Source organism: Anarhichas minor, unplaced genomic scaffold, assembly GCF_050575085.1.
Source record: "Anarhichas minor isolate MPS153535 unplaced genomic scaffold, ASM5057508v1 ptg000011l, whole genome shotgun sequence".
NCBI classification, from domain to species: Eukaryota; Metazoa; Chordata; class Actinopteri; order Perciformes; family Anarhichadidae; genus Anarhichas; species Anarhichas minor.
The window spans coordinates 5,086,612-5,101,647 of record NW_027466457.1 but is presented as its reverse complement, the minus strand read 5'-3'; the positions used below and the strand labels follow the sequence as shown (position 1 = coordinate 5,101,647).

General features: G+C 42.0%; 1 protein-coding gene across 2 annotated transcripts; it reads left to right on the top strand.

Moving 5' to 3' along the window:
* Positions 1-221: 221 nt before the first annotated feature.
* On the top strand, positions 222-14,231 carry elapor2a (endosome-lysosome associated apoptosis and autophagy regulator family member 2a). Of its 2 annotated transcripts, XM_076088991.1 has the most exons (22): positions 222-491; positions 1,943-2,063; positions 3,565-3,754; positions 3,834-3,981; positions 4,758-4,847; positions 6,274-6,379; positions 6,483-6,635; positions 7,752-7,840; positions 7,925-8,105; positions 8,225-8,353; positions 9,385-9,475; positions 9,594-9,696; positions 9,787-9,924; positions 10,618-10,881; positions 11,006-11,179; positions 11,294-11,480; positions 11,680-11,776; positions 11,867-11,968; positions 12,079-12,205; positions 12,603-12,781; positions 13,218-13,386; positions 13,484-14,231. In XM_076088991.1, the coding sequence occupies exons 1-22, from the start codon at positions 396-398 to the stop codon at positions 13,550-13,552; spliced, it is 3,003 nt and encodes a 1,000-aa protein (XP_075945106.1). In that variant the 5' UTR covers positions 222-395; the 3' UTR covers positions 13,553-14,231. The 2 variants fall into 2 exon arrangements, with proteins under 2 accessions (XP_075945106.1, XP_075945107.1); XM_076088992.1 differs by lacking the exon at positions 1,943-2,063.
* The last annotated feature ends 805 nt before the right edge of the window (positions 14,232-15,036 follow it).

Genomic DNA, 15,036 nt, shown 5'->3' with positions numbered 1-15,036 from the left:
TTCAAAATAAAGCGAGAAAATGGTAAATCTTAAGAAAATTAGTCAATTGACACGGGTGTAGGCTTCATGAAAACAAAATTGTATTACAACTAAAGGAAAAAACAGGCCCAAAAATTGAACTGGTGACTGACGATTCCTTCACACATGCGTTGCAAGTTTTACTTTGAAAACCTTTACCGGAAGTACTCTTTTATTCTGCTCAGCTTGATTGTGATGAGGATGCCCCGGGGTGCGCACAATGTGAGGATAATCGCAGGTGGTAAGGTTACAATCTGCCGACGAGAGAAGACAAGAGCAGGTGTCGACTTGTAACTGGTTCGGGTTTATGATCGGCTTCACTTATCCATCCCGGATCGTGGTTGTTGTTGTTGTTTTCTCCCCCTTGATGATCCACGATGCGGTCCTCGGCTTGGTTCGTCGCCAATTACGCTCTCATCCTCTGCACGCTCCGGTTGATTGACGGGACCAAAGAACATCGACTGTGTAGCGAGGTGAGAGATGCCACAGTCGATCAATAAGGCTTCATCCGGTTTAATTGTTAGCGCTCACTAACGGGGATGGCAATGAGAAAAACGCACAGTTCGGGCTGCTATGGCTTCACACGCTTCACACGCTGACAGTGAGTTGGTAATCCACATCAAAAACGATTAGAAATTGATGACACGTTTCCGGGTCGATTTATGGTATACTATTTAAATGAATCATGTTTTGCAGCAGGGACGAATGCACCTTTAATCATTGCTGTCTTTGTTAAGCGAACACGTTTGAACAACGCGAATCTCTGCTGACGTCTGGTGTGTGTTGAACTTCACCACTCGAGTGCTGTTCAGGCTGTTATCAGTTTCCTGCATGGATCGGCCCTTCCTTCCCTCTAGTCTGGCTCAGCTCAACACCTCCAAAGTCCAGGCTGCCAGCTCAGTCTCAAAGCAGACAGTCAGTCCCAAGATAGAGGAGCGACATTCCTTTTAATTTATTGGCTCAATCTCTCTTTTCACACTGGCTGAGAGATTGCTGCAGCTCTCCAGTGAAGTGCTATATGGTGCTAAATTTTCTGGGATGGCAAAGCATGACATCAGAGCTGATATCTTGGTTTCAATCTCATGAAATGCATTCAGGAGTAGAGACTCTCATGCTGAATTATGGTGTGAGATGAGTATTAAAGTTTGCCATATCAATGTTCGACCACAGCTCTTGTAGGAGTCACAAGAGATCGGTTTAATGAGTACGACCATATTCTTAACGTTTCTCGTGTCTCGAATCACTGCAGCTGTAATTCTGCCTCTTTTCTCATTATCGTCAGTGTGACTGAACTCTACGTCCAGACCCACAGACACCAATGAAAATCATTCCGCACACAACAGCCTGCATGTGCTGCGGTGTCAAAATCTGGTTTGGCTCAAGGAGCAACATTATGTAAACGGTCAGAAATTAGGCCGCCCTCCTCTGTAGAAGGAAATATAGACAGAGGCTCTGTGGAGGCGAGAACATCAAGTTAATGGTTTTTGCTCCAGACGATAGATTCAAACTATAACATGTGTTCATCAAATGTCTAAATGGTCATCCAGAAAATGTCAAAAAAAAAAAGCTGCTAGTAAAACACCTCTGCCTGCTGCCACCTCCCCCTTGTTACCATCACTGTGGAGATGGTATGTTGTGTATCCAGGGGAGAAGAGCGGTTATGGCTTGAGAGATAACGCAGCGTAACAGGCGGTCATGTTTTTAAAGCCCAGAGCAGCTGGTTACGGAAGTTAAATTCAGTGCTGGTTGCTAATGCAGTAGCACCAGCTATTTAGTCTGCTCTGATGCATTCTCACCCAGAATGAGATGACTCGGGGCTCTGATGTGAGTGGAGGCCTTTTGTGGTGTTTACTGACCTGCCTTCTGGCCTACATTTGCTAAGATGTTGTGTGTGTGTGTGTGTGTGTGTGTGTGTAATTGGCAGATGAACTACTACTATGAGTACACAGAATGTGACAGCACAGGATCTAGGTGGAGAGTGGCCATCCCACAGAGCCCCGGGGCTTGCACTGGACTACCAGAGCCAGTACGCGGCACAGAGTGCAGTAAGTATATATGTGTGTGTGTGTGTGTGTGTGTGTGTGTGTGTGTGTGTGAAAGTGGATGTGTATATCTCACCTTCTTATCGGTAGCCTGGAATTTCTAACACTACAACCTGACTGACCCGGTTTGTAGATTCTATAGCCAACAACGGCGCAAAGCCACAGGCCAATACTCTGAGATTAAACCACTGTCATATAATTGCTCTTTGCTCAATCATTGATGGGGCCATGTAGGCGCTCACAATAATTGTATGGGTCTAATAGGAGGTGCAGTAACCATGAAAAAATCTGTCCAAATAGAGAGTCTTAGTTATAAATGAATATAATAAAAAGAAAGTAGGTTAGCAGAGTTTGTGCTTTTGAATGGACAAACCTCTTCATAGGCCGTATAAATAATCACTGCAGATCAGTGCTCATGTTTTGCCATGGAAACAGGTCTGCTAAGTAAAAGGTGAGTCACAGAGAGCGTTACATATTTATTTTAGCTGAGAGGAGGGTGCTCAAAGACATCTCAATTGTGGTGAAATATGTCTTATCATGATGGAGCCAGGAAGGCAGATTTTAATTGTGTAAAAGCACGGTCATTTCCTACAATCAATCTTTTGTTAGACCTCCCTAGAACAGGTTTGCCCTGCGCTGTCACAACATCACTCACTTCACTAATGGCTCAGTTGAGATCATCATTCTGTGTTTTAGATAACTGAAAAATAACTCACAGAATAGGGTGCATGTTGATGGACAGCTAGTGTTTCTCATGATAGGCTTGCCCTGAGGATTGTTCCTTCTGCATTGCTTGTCGCCATTTGCGTCTTTATCTTGGATACCTCACCTTTTGTTATTCTGACATTTTCTGTTTCCTTCTTCCTGTTCAAATTCGTGCACATTTCACGAGAAGAACACCAGAAACTAGTTTCCTCATAGCAATTGGACAAAATATCTTGCATTAGATATGATGATGCTTTGCACCGTAATGCGTTGCAAGAGGCCGAGTAAATATAGTGAATTGTCACCAATTAATTATGTGACCATGAAAATGAGTGCCACAGCAAACTATCCTAAATCAAATCACACCTACAAGCACATCCTGCTGCACACATGAACATACATCTGCTTTCGTGTGCTACACAAATTGCGTACCCACGCATATTTTGCATTGGTTGTTTTTTAAGCATAGCGGGGCATCACAATGGCATTTGACCAGCTCAGGTATGAGGAAAAGCTGGCACTGTGAAACATTGGCAGTTGCAGAAGACATGAAGGCTGCTGGGTGAGCAAAACGCGCTGAGACAGACACAGTGTGTAACAGGATATGTAAGGATTAAGTTCCCTGATCACTGGGGCTGCATTCTACTGAATGCGGCAGTGATCTGCGTGGCCGTTTCTCTGTCATCTTCAGTCTGTGCGATTTCCATATTGCGTTGATGATTTTTTTTGCAGCAGATTTCAAATGACTTCTCTTCTCTTCTTTCCACCCCTCTGTACCTTGCCTTTCTGTGTTCTCCAGCCTTCTCATGCTTAGCCGGGGAGTTCCTCGAGATGTCGGCTCAGGAGTGTACCCCGTGTGCAGCAGGAAGCTACTCCCTCGGCAGCGGCATCCGCTTCGACCAATGGGATTCCATGCCTGCTGGATTCAGTAGCCTGGCAACCTCACTGGAGTACAATCCCCACAGAGACGACAGGCTCACCTGCAACAGGTGTGCGATTAGGACGCGAGGAAAAACTAAAATTCGGATCGCGAGCGTAAAATCAATTACAAACGTTTTTTCCTTGCAGTTCTACCTGGGTGCCTCAAGGAAACTATCTGGAGTCCAACAGGGATGAATGCACGGTCTCTCTCATCTATGCTGTTCATCTGAAGAAACAGGGCTCTGTCAGCTTTGAGTACCAGTATCTAGACAACAACTTGCTGTTTGAGTTCTTTGTGAGTTTTAAATGGTTTTATCTTTTTACTTTTGTCTATTGAGATATCTGTTTAAGTGGATGCTGTTTGTGTGTTTGTGTTTACACATACTTCAGTATTTCTTTAGTTAAATCTCAAGCAATTCATTCATCATCAATGTCCCAAAATGTAATGGGCATAGTACTAATGTTAATGAGAATAAAATACTGTATCTAAGTAGAAATAGCAACCAGATCATCATGCTAATTAGATGCATGAATCGGACAGCATACTATACTATACTGTTAGTAGGCCTTTCTTGTGGCAGGCACACGGACACATCATAGCAGGGAAAGCAATAATAATAATATTGGCTGAATTTCATTTAGGTGTCCCAGTTCCAAGGCCCTGCATTGTGCATGCCGGCTCACCGACATGGTTTACTGCTTAAATAGAACAGAGCCATAACTAATATCAATTGTTGCACCTGTGCTTTTGTCTGCAATGGCAAGTCAAATGATGAGTCCCTTATTCAGTGTGTATTCGAAGGCAGGTGTGCTGGAAAGATTAAGATTTTGTGATCTGTAGTAAATTGAGGACATTTCTTATTTATTCTCCATTATGAAAGACAGGTGTTGTATTGTTCAATAAACGACACACAATGCTGCCAATAGACAAAAAGTCACATCAGCACTTTTTTTTTTTTTTTTTACTGTGTCAGTGCATGAGTGTATATAATGAATATTGAAGTCATAAAACACTACACTGCCATACAAGAGACCAGAGTTTCAGCTGATGGATTATTTGTGTGTGTTTAGATCCAGAATGACCAATGTCAGGAGATGGATCAGTCTGCTGATATGAAGTGGCTCAAGCTCACCAATCATGGTGAATGGGCAACCCATACGGTAAGTGTTGCATGCCATAAGATGAACAATAACAACGGAGGACACATCTTTGGCAGCTGGCCGCGATCTACCAAAATAAATGTGTTAAACTCAGGCGGAGCAGCAACAAATGGGTGGATATGAGCAGCAAGCCTGCTAGTACACAGAAAAAGACTGGCATCACTTATTGTTTTCTCCAGTATTTTTCCCGTCACACAGTTAATGAGTCTCTATCTGTGCTGTTCTTGCACTGCGGGTATGTGTTATGGCAGCATCGTTTTGTGTCAGTTTAATTGAAATGCTTTATACAACAATTAAATTACGTTCTCTGTTGAAGTTGATTGCACCAATGATGTACATGGAATTAATACAAAAAAAACTATATCAAGTAGAAAATATGAATTCAGTTGGGTAACATTGTTCTCTTATGCCTTAAAGCACTTTGCATGCATGAAGTTGTTGTTGAATGAACTACTGACTGTTTTCAGATTTTATTTCCAGAATATTTATGGTGCAGCTTTTTGCTTTTGTTCAATTTAAATTACATGATCATATGCAGTGATGGCCCAGCTCTAGCATTTGGGCCGATCTTACAAATTTGTAACATTTAGTTATTGCAGCTGCCAGTTTGTCACTTTGTTTTTTTCTAAATATAATTTGTTTCAATGTTTAAAACAAAATAATTGGAATTAAATATTTTTTTTAAAAAGTCTGAAAACCGTGCGGTAAGGTGCTACATCTGCATCGTGTGTTAAAATGTGGAAGTTTGTCTCGAATGCTTTGCATTTTTGGGAAGCAGAACGCACAGAGATCATTCTAAATGTTTTGTTTATGTTTAATAGTGTTTCGGTTGTATGATTTTATATTGTTTTCTTTTATTTGTTTTCAGTCCAGTCAATGGCTTACATTTTGGAGACATTTTCTTTGTAACCCAAACCAATCAGTAACTGTTCATGAATCCTTTATGGGCTGAGAGCATCAATAGCAATTACCATCCATTCAAAGATGCACTTTATGGTTCCCTCTATAGATCAGCCTGAGCTGAATATCTTGTAAATACGCTTAGTAATAGTGTTTGATTCAAATTCACACCAGATCTCTTTTTAGTTTAGAGGGTATGATTTAAATTTTGTTTCATATTTATTGTCATTATTATTCATAAGATCTTCTTCGTTGCCAGTGTTTTGGTACATTTTGTAAAAAGAAAAAAAAAACATGAAATCTTAACTAAAGAGGTCAAAATGAAACGCCAAATATGGTTTACATTTTGTACTACCTTGTCATTCGCAAGTGCCTTCATCATTTCATGTGTTGATTGTATCTGTTATTTTTAGATGGCATATCTTGTTAATTGGCGCTACATAAAGCAACGCCTGACTTTAATGCGCTTTCTTATCTACCGCACTGGCACAGCCTGACTGATAAGACGTGAACACATGTATTCTAGGTGAACCTGAAGTCTGGCACCAACATCCTGTACTGGAGGACCGGTGGGGTCCTGATGAGGGCCAAAGGGGTGAAGCCTGTTCTGCTGAAAAATGTTCAAATAGAAGGTCAGTAAGAAATTCCCATCTCTCATTCCAACTTCTCGAATCAATGCACTTATTAAACAATGATTTCCCTTTTCATTCTCATTCTTTAATTTCCTTGTACCAGGAGTGGCCTACACATCAGAGTGTTTCCCATGTAAACCGGGGACGTTCAGCCGAGTCCCAGGATCCACTGCATGCGACCCCTGTCCTCGGGACACCTACGCTGGCCACGGTGCCAGCTCCTGCACCCCCTGTAACACTACCACTCACTATGCAGGTAGCAACGCACACAAGAAGATGTGCACATACCGACAGTATGTTTAATCTTTGAAACAACACAGTGCAACTGCAGTGCAGTATTCAGTGTAGCCTTATTGTTATCGGCGCGGCTCACAGAGGCACATCACACAGCCACAGGATAGAAAGAGAGCTTGTTCCTATTTTCAGCCACATTAGTCAAACGTCAGAAGGAGAAACATTGTGGTTAGTTCAGTGAGGAGGACTTGTGTTATCACAAGGGAGTCGCAGATTTTGGCTCAGGATGTAGTGGGTATGCTCTTGTATTTTTCAGAAAGCTTCTGTATTACTTGCATTTTACAATTTTTGTTTTCTAATATGCTATTTCTAAGGTTAGAAGTAATATGCTCCCTTGTCTATTTGAGTATTTTCTCAACAAGGATTTACTAGAATACATTTGCACATGTAAGGCAGTCACCTTACTAGACCCTGCTAGAGGCAAGGCCAGCTATTCCAAATCAACAGTCGGTAGTAAATTAGTTAAAATGGCAGAAATATGGCTTACTGACCCGATAATTTTGATATTCTAACGTGGTCTAAATAAATGAAATGAAAGTAATGAAAAGACTGCTATTTTCTCTTTCTTTAATTTACTGTGATATAAAGTATCTTCACGTCCTCAGATGATTCAGTGAACGTGTCTCCTGTTTAGTAAAGTCACTGAGAAGTGATTGTATTCAGAACATATTTCATATTTTAATTTAGTACACCTCTTTATGCATTTTGTATGACTTCTGTGCTTCACTGCTCTGTTTGAGTCTCCCGTCAAAGCGCTCTTCTTTAAGAGCACATCATTTTTTCTATTCCTTTATCCCTCATCTGCCTTCACATCTTGTATCACATCTTTTTCTATTTTCTTTACTGCATTTTAACTGAATGGTTCTCTATTTTATTTGAATTCCTGTGTTTTAGTGGTTTAGCTGCATGGCTTTTGTGTTTAATGCTCTGCAGTGTGTTTGAGAACTATTGAGGTTATTATTAAAGTGCTGCAGTATTTGCAGGGCTCTGTGTAAATTCTATCTTTAAATGATAGCCACTTATTTCTCTGTTGCTCACGTAGTTTTATTTTGCCTTATCACCACTTTTCCTTTCCAAGCTGAGGGCTCTGCCGTGTGTAAGGACAGACCTCCATGTTCAAAGAAGGACTATTTCCAGATCCACACAGCATGTGACCATGAAGGCAAGGTGAGAGAAATATAATACAAAGAGAAATCCCATTCTGTAATCACAGTTTCTTGTCCATCACCCTACATCTTTGTGTAATTTCAGACGCAGGTCGTATATAAGTGGATTGAACCTAAAATCTGTCTGGAGGGTGTGACTGGAGCTGAGTCGTTGCCTCCAAGTGGAGAAAGGGAGCCCTGCCCTCCCTGCAACCCTGGTTTCTATAATAATGACACCGCCACCTGCTCACCATGCCCACCTGGGACCTATTCTGATGGGATTAAACGTACCGAGAACTCTCTTGACTTATATTTTATTCCTCCCTGCCATTTTCCTTCTGTTACTTTTGTTTTTGCTGTATGTGGTTTCCAAATTGTGTTTTTCATTGTGTTTTTCATCCCCCAGCATGTGATCGGTGTCCAGCAGGCACTGAGCCCTCCTTGGGTTACGAGTACAAATGGTGGAATATTCTTCCTGCAAACATGAAGACCTCCTGTTTCAATGTTGGAAACTCCAAATGTGATGGTATGAATGGTGAGTATATTTGGCTCGATGTGTGCAGTCGTGATCTCTCTCTCTCTCTTTATTGGTCATTCTGTTTCTGAACGCCTCTCTTAAAGGAACATGTCATCATTGTGGGACATGCGCTTTCTTGCCAAAAGTAAGATAAGAAGATTGATAGTGCTCTCAAGTCTGTATGGTAAATATGAAGTTGAAGCCAAGAGATAGGTAACTCAGCTTAGCCAGGGGCAGTGACTATCTGGAGCCTCTACTGGTTGCCTCGTTGCTGTCACCAACCATATGGTGACAGCAACACTCCTGTTCTAAGCTTAGATAGCTGGCAGCTGACTGCGGCTTCACTTTTACTATACAGACATGAGAGTGATATGCTCTCATCTGATTCTCTGCAAGATGATAAATAAGCATTTTTCACACATTGTTGAACTATTCTTCTCTGGGCCCAGTGTGCAGCAATTTGGGGGATCTATTAGCAGAAATGGAATATAATATTCATAACTATTCACCTGAAACTAAGCATCCTTTTGTTTTCGTTGACATTGGATGAGCCCTTCATATCTACATACAGAGCTGGTACTCTTCATGGTGTCAGCCGGTTGAACACCCATGTTTTAACAGTAGCCCACGAGGGACAAACCAAACACTGGCTCTAGAGAGAGCCTTTCGCCTGTTTACATCACCTGAAGGTCACTGTAGTTCTCCAACACTCTTGTGAAACTGCGGTAACGTGACACACAGAGTGGAACCTCAAGCCGGCGTTTGACTTCTGTTGCTCCTAAGGATGGCCTCTGAGCGAGGCGAACAGAGTTACCATGATTTCGCTTTCTGCGTCTCTCGCTACAGCTGTCACGGAGGGGGGGAGGGAGGGAGCAGAGGGGTATTCAGTTGGTTGCAATCTGCAACCACACAGCTAGATGCCACCAAATCGACACGCTGTCCCTTTAATGTGTAGTGACGAGAGTTAAAACAGTCAATGTTATCTAAATGTATATATATATATATATATATTAAATCGTTGAGTAATGTCAATTTGTCCTGTCCTTTAGGCTGGGAGGTGGCAGGTGATCATATCCAGAGTGGAGCAGGGAGCTCGGATAATGATTACCTCATCCTCAACATCCATGTGCCTGGCTTCAAGTAAGTACAATCATGTTTTTTTTTTTTTTTCTTCATTCTCCATCATTCTCGCCACTCAGCTGTCTGTTTTGTTTCGCTGTGACTGATTCCACTCGTCTCTGTTTTCATCTGCCACCAGGCTCCCTACGTCCATGTCAAGCCATTCAGGGACGGAGTTTGGTCGCATCACATTTGAATTTGAAACTGAGTGTGTTGCCGGCTGTGAGTTCTACTTCATGATGGTGAGAAAGCTCCTGACAGATGTTTGCTGCCACATATACATTGTCATGTAGGTGGTGTGAATTAAGTGGAGTGAAAATGTTGTTCTTTAGGACGTAAACAGGAAGAGTACTACGGTGGTAGAGTCATGGGAGAGAACGAAAACAAGACAGACCTACACGCACGTCATGACACAGAATGCCTCGGTTTCCTACACATGGGCTTTTCAGAGGACAAACCAACCTTCAGATGTAAGTATGAGTAAAGTACTGGAAATACTGTATATGTTTGTTTTGAATGTCTTTTATTGTTTTGTGTGTGTGTGTTTTGTATTCTTAGTTTCCTTGTTTCAATCAAAAAGCCCATAAGGCAGTTACTCAAATATGTGTCCCCTGAAATCCTTCCTTAAAAAAGATTAACAACCAGCAAGTTCACGTTTCATAATATCTTCCTCTGTGGAGGTCTGGCCACTGACCCAGGATTTGGCCACTTGGTCCTTCAAAAAGTCATGAAACCTGGTCTTGTGGTTAAACCTTCATATTAATTGTCTCACATCCAGAAACAAGACTGCTCTGAAAAACTTACTGTCAGTTTTTTCATGGTCTCGTAAATCCACTTGGTACACCGAACACTCCCTATTGTTGGCTAAGAATGATACTATCTGCCGTGGTGTTAGTGTTTCAACCGAACCACAAATCAAACAGACTTCTTTATCTTTGTGCCCACTTAGGTGAAGCTTGAATCATTAACTTGCTCTTTTAAAGCACCTGTTTAGCAGGAATGTGGGCATTTCAAGTTAGGACAGAACTTCGTCTTATATAAAGTACCAACACTGTATGTTGCGATCCATATGTGCTTTTTTTGTTAGAGTCTCTGGAAGAAAGTTTTAAAACTCCACAGCACCTATAAGCAGCATTGTTCTGTACCTCGTTTGTCTCTCTCAGGTACGCCGGTACGTCAACGACGTGGTGCGAATCTACTCCATCTCGGTGACTAACGCGGTCGATGGGGTGGCGTCTAGGTGCCGGGCTTGTGCCCTCAGCACCGAACCCTCAACCTCTACGTGTGTGCCGTGTCCACCTGGACACTACATTGACGCGCTCACCAGCCAGTGCACGGAGTGTCCCCGTAACACATACCTCGTCCCTCATGCCACACCGGGCCCGGACGCCTGCAAACCCTGTGGACCGGCTAGCAAGAGCGACAAGGTTTGTTTTTCTTTGTAATGGGGAAAGGAATCAAACCATTGGGAAACTTTCTTTAAATGATTCATATAACAACCATATGCGGGTGTCCATGTTTTTTTTTTTTTTTGTATTTATGTTTTTACAGGACCACAGTTTATGTTACAGTGACTGTCACTTCACCCACACTGAGAGCAATGCCACTTTGACTTATGACTTCAGCCTCCTTGGGTCTGGAGGATCACTGATGAACGGTCCAAGCTTCACCTCCAAAGGAACCAAGTACTTCCACCACTTCAAAATCAGCCTGTGTGGAGGAAAGGTGTGATGAGATGAAAACACACACACACACACATGCGGATTAAATGTAATCAAACGTTTGTGTGTATTAATGCAATGCCCTTGCTATTTGCTTTTTAAATTTTTTTTATTTAAGGGTCAGTTGGCAGTATGCACAGACAATGTAACAGACCTATCCGTGACCGACTCCCAGAGAGAGAAAGGCGAAGGAATCAATGCCGTCAAGACCTTCATCTGTCAGTCAACAATAATCCCAGCTACTGGACGAGGCTTCCACACAGCGCTCGCCTCACAGTCCATTAACCTGGCGGACACATTACTTGGTTAGTGGGCACAAGATGCACACAGTGATGGAGCTGCATTTGGTGTGTTTTATACCGCTGTTATTGCGCTGTAAGGTTCGGTCTTGTTGGTCTTTTATCAAATAATATTACATTCACGTTACAGGAGAGAGAAAATCAAAGACGCATTAATTGTACATACACACATTAAACGATAATGTGTCTGTATATTATTAACCAGGAGTGACAGTTGATAGTACACTTGACGGAATAAGGGCGAGACCAGAGATGTACCACCAAACCACCAAGAAAGTCCCTGATGTCAACTTCTACTACAGGTACCTCTATTATTTCAATAAAAAAAATAAAAGTAAAATAAATGTTGCGTCTAAGGTTATGTCTTGCTTTTTGTGTTTCCCTTTGCTAAGGTCCCTGGATCCGACTTCATCTTGTGAGTCAGGTCGGAGCGCAGTGGTGACACTTCGTTGTAACGCAGAGAAGAGCACTAAAGGAGAGCTCAGCGTTCCCAGGTACTACATCTCTGTCTCTGTTTGCCTGATTCCCTGTCTAATACCACATGTAACTTTTATCTATGCTGTGATGTGGTGTCGAGGTGACAGCTTGTGTTTGCTTATTGCAGTCAGTGCCCTGCAGGAACATGCGACGGCTGCACCTTTAATTTCTTATGGGAGAGCTCAGGAGCTTGTCCTACATGCACAGAGAGAGACTACCACCAGATAGAGGGAGCTTGCAAGGGAGGACACCAGGTGTGTGTGGACATATTTATTGCACAAGTATTGGGACGGATTTCTTTTGGTTCTTGAGTAAAACACAATGGATTTAAATGAAACAATGCGCTGACAGCTTTAATTTGAGGGTGTTTACGCCCACATCCCATTGACTGTGTAGAATTTAGAGCCTATTTTATAACCCCCCCCAAAGTCAATATGGATGCAAACACCCTTAAAGCTGAAAGTCAGCACTTTAACAGTTTTTGTTTCACTTGGAATTTAGTGTGCAGGAGGAAAGCCACTCCATTTCAAGTCTCTTAAGTACTTACTAGTAAGACTGCACTTTATGTGAGGAAAATGAAAATTTGTATATACAATATTCAGTGTATGTTTTGGCTTATTTGCTGCTATATGTGTGTATGTTCTTCCTCAGGACCTGCTGTATGTGTGGACTGAACCAAAGCTGTGCATGGGAGGTCTGACCTTGCCTGAAAAGAAAACCTTGCCATGTGAGGGTATGGAGTTCTGGGTACGGCTCGGTGCAGGGCTGGGAGCCTTCACCGCAGTGCTGCTCGTCTCGCTCACCTGCTACTTCTGGAAGAAGAACAAAAGGTGTGATTCCCTTTTCCTTCCTGACAGCTTTTTTGTTTCTCTCTACTTCCTTCTTTCTTTCTTTCCTTCCTTTTTATTTTCCTACTACTCTACTTCCTTCCTGTATTCCTTCCTAGCTTTATCCTTCCTTATCTTTTATTATTTTCCCCCTCCACTTTCTGCCTCCTTCCTTCCTGTCCCACTTATCTTCCTCTATCTAACTCCACACCACTTCCTCTTTTCCTCCTTCATGCCATACTTTTTTTTTTTCCTCTCCTTGCTTTCCTACCAGCTTTCTTTCTTACTTCATCTCATCATCTCCTCCAAACCTCTGTTGTTTGATCCCATACCTTCTGCGATTGTTTCCTTGTCACATCACACATTTTGTCAATATTCATGACAACAACATTAGTTGTTTTTTTCCTACAGTATTGATTCTGTCATTTGTCTCTGTTAGGTTGGAGTACAAGTACTCCCGGTTGGTGATATCTGCCAATAAGGAGTGTGAGATGCCAGGAGCTGACAGCTGTGCCATGATGGAGGGTGAGAACGAGGGAGACATGGAGGATGAAATTGTGTACACAAAACCTTCTCTACTTGGCAAACTCAAAGCCATAGCATCCAAGGTGAGAGTCACACCATCGTTAGACTTGCAGTTAGAAAATCTCACTTTGATAAAAGTCTTTAGAAACTATAGAAATAATGTGTTTTTCATTTTTTCAGGGAAGCGGAGAGCACTATGAACATGTGCAGCTAAACTCCTCTCATTCGAAAGCGTTGGTATGGAGCTAGAGAGATGGTAAAGTGAGGGGAGAGATCGGACCCTCGAGAGACTTTCCGCTGACCCCCCCCCCCCCCCCCCCCCCCCCCCCCTTTAACCAACCACCCCCTTTATGAGCTCTGGTACCTGGACTACCAACTGTGTGTTCATACACACATAAACACACACACGTCATGCACCTAGAGCCAGGTTCAGAGAAGCCAAGAACATGGTGGCCTTAAAGCTCGGTACGACAGAGCCGTCCAACTCGATGCATAGTACTGTGAGGCAGGTGTGTGTGATAGACACTTCCTGGTATATTCTGATACACGCTGATGTCAGAAAGGCTGTTAGAGGAGCTCAGGGTAAGACAAGGACCTATTTGATGTTCTCTTTTCATATTAATTTCAGTCTGTGTAGTGCCTATAGACAGCCATGGCGTAATTTGCCATCAAGATCACCAATGGTGAGTGTGTGTGCGTGTGTGTGTGTGTCCATCTCCCATAGACGTTTACACAGACTGCACATATTACACAGACATATAAAGTCTCTATCTTCTCATCCGTTTGTTCTTTTGCTTGGTTGAAATTATTGTAACGAGGAGAAGTGTGTTGCTGACCAAGTGAAAATGAAGATGTCATGTTATGCGGATAAGGTTGTGTTGTTGACTGTCTATTTACTTCAATTAAATTATGATGTATTTATGTATAAGTGGACCCAGTTTGATTGATTTTCTCTTGTACCGATTCTTTTGAGAAATTCTCTGGAGGGCTTGGAGACACTTAAGAAGCATTGTGGGTGAAAAAATGGATTTAAAGCAAAAAGGTTCTGAATAATAACTTAAATGTGGGCACTATCAGTCAAATAATCAGTCCTGAAAATGTCTCTTCAGGGAAAATTCAAAAATCGTAATGGTTTCTAATCCACATAGCAAATAGACAAAATACACGGGATCCATCATAAACACTGCAGAACATGTCATTACATATAATTCCATGTCAGACATGTAGAATAAATGTCATCATTTTGACACAGTAGCTAACACTGTTTAATCTGACTACCAGTTTGTAAAACTGATTTATGTCATGATTACCAGTTACGATGTCGTATATTTACAACTGTGGGAGTAATACAATAAGTTTGAGGTTTTTACTGATCAACTTGTAACTTTTAGCTGTGAGGGTGGGATGATCTATGTATTGGGTGCAATATATTACCTTGGAGACATTCAGCTATCCAACAATCTGTCTTGTGTGGCCCAGAATTATATTAGCCGTGATACGTCAGTGGTCTAAAATGAGCAAGCCCCGATATATATCCTCTCCTACAAGCCGAGGAATCAGCAATTTAATTATATTTTAACATAATGTATTACTTTCAAAATGATCATAACACGAGTCACATCACCAGTTTAGCGTCAGAATTTTATACCTTTTAACCTTTACACAGCTGAAGTGAAAAAGTGTAGAATGAGTTTTCTGTGAATGATCCATTTCACATTTAAGCCATAAAATAA

Excerpts from the sequence above, each read along its gene's own strand:
- elapor2a (XM_076088991.1), top strand. The coding sequence starts at position 396 with ATGCGGTCCTCGGCTTGGTTCGTCGCCAATTACGCTCTCATCCTCTGC. Across the intron at positions 11,481-11,679 it reads CCTGGCGGACACATTACTTG|GAGTGACAGTTGATAGTACA; the intron begins GTTAGTGGGCAC and ends ATTATTAACCAG. Across the intron at positions 11,777-11,866 it reads GATGTCAACTTCTACTACAG|GTCCCTGGATCCGACTTCAT; the intron begins GTACCTCTATTA and ends CCCTTTGCTAAG.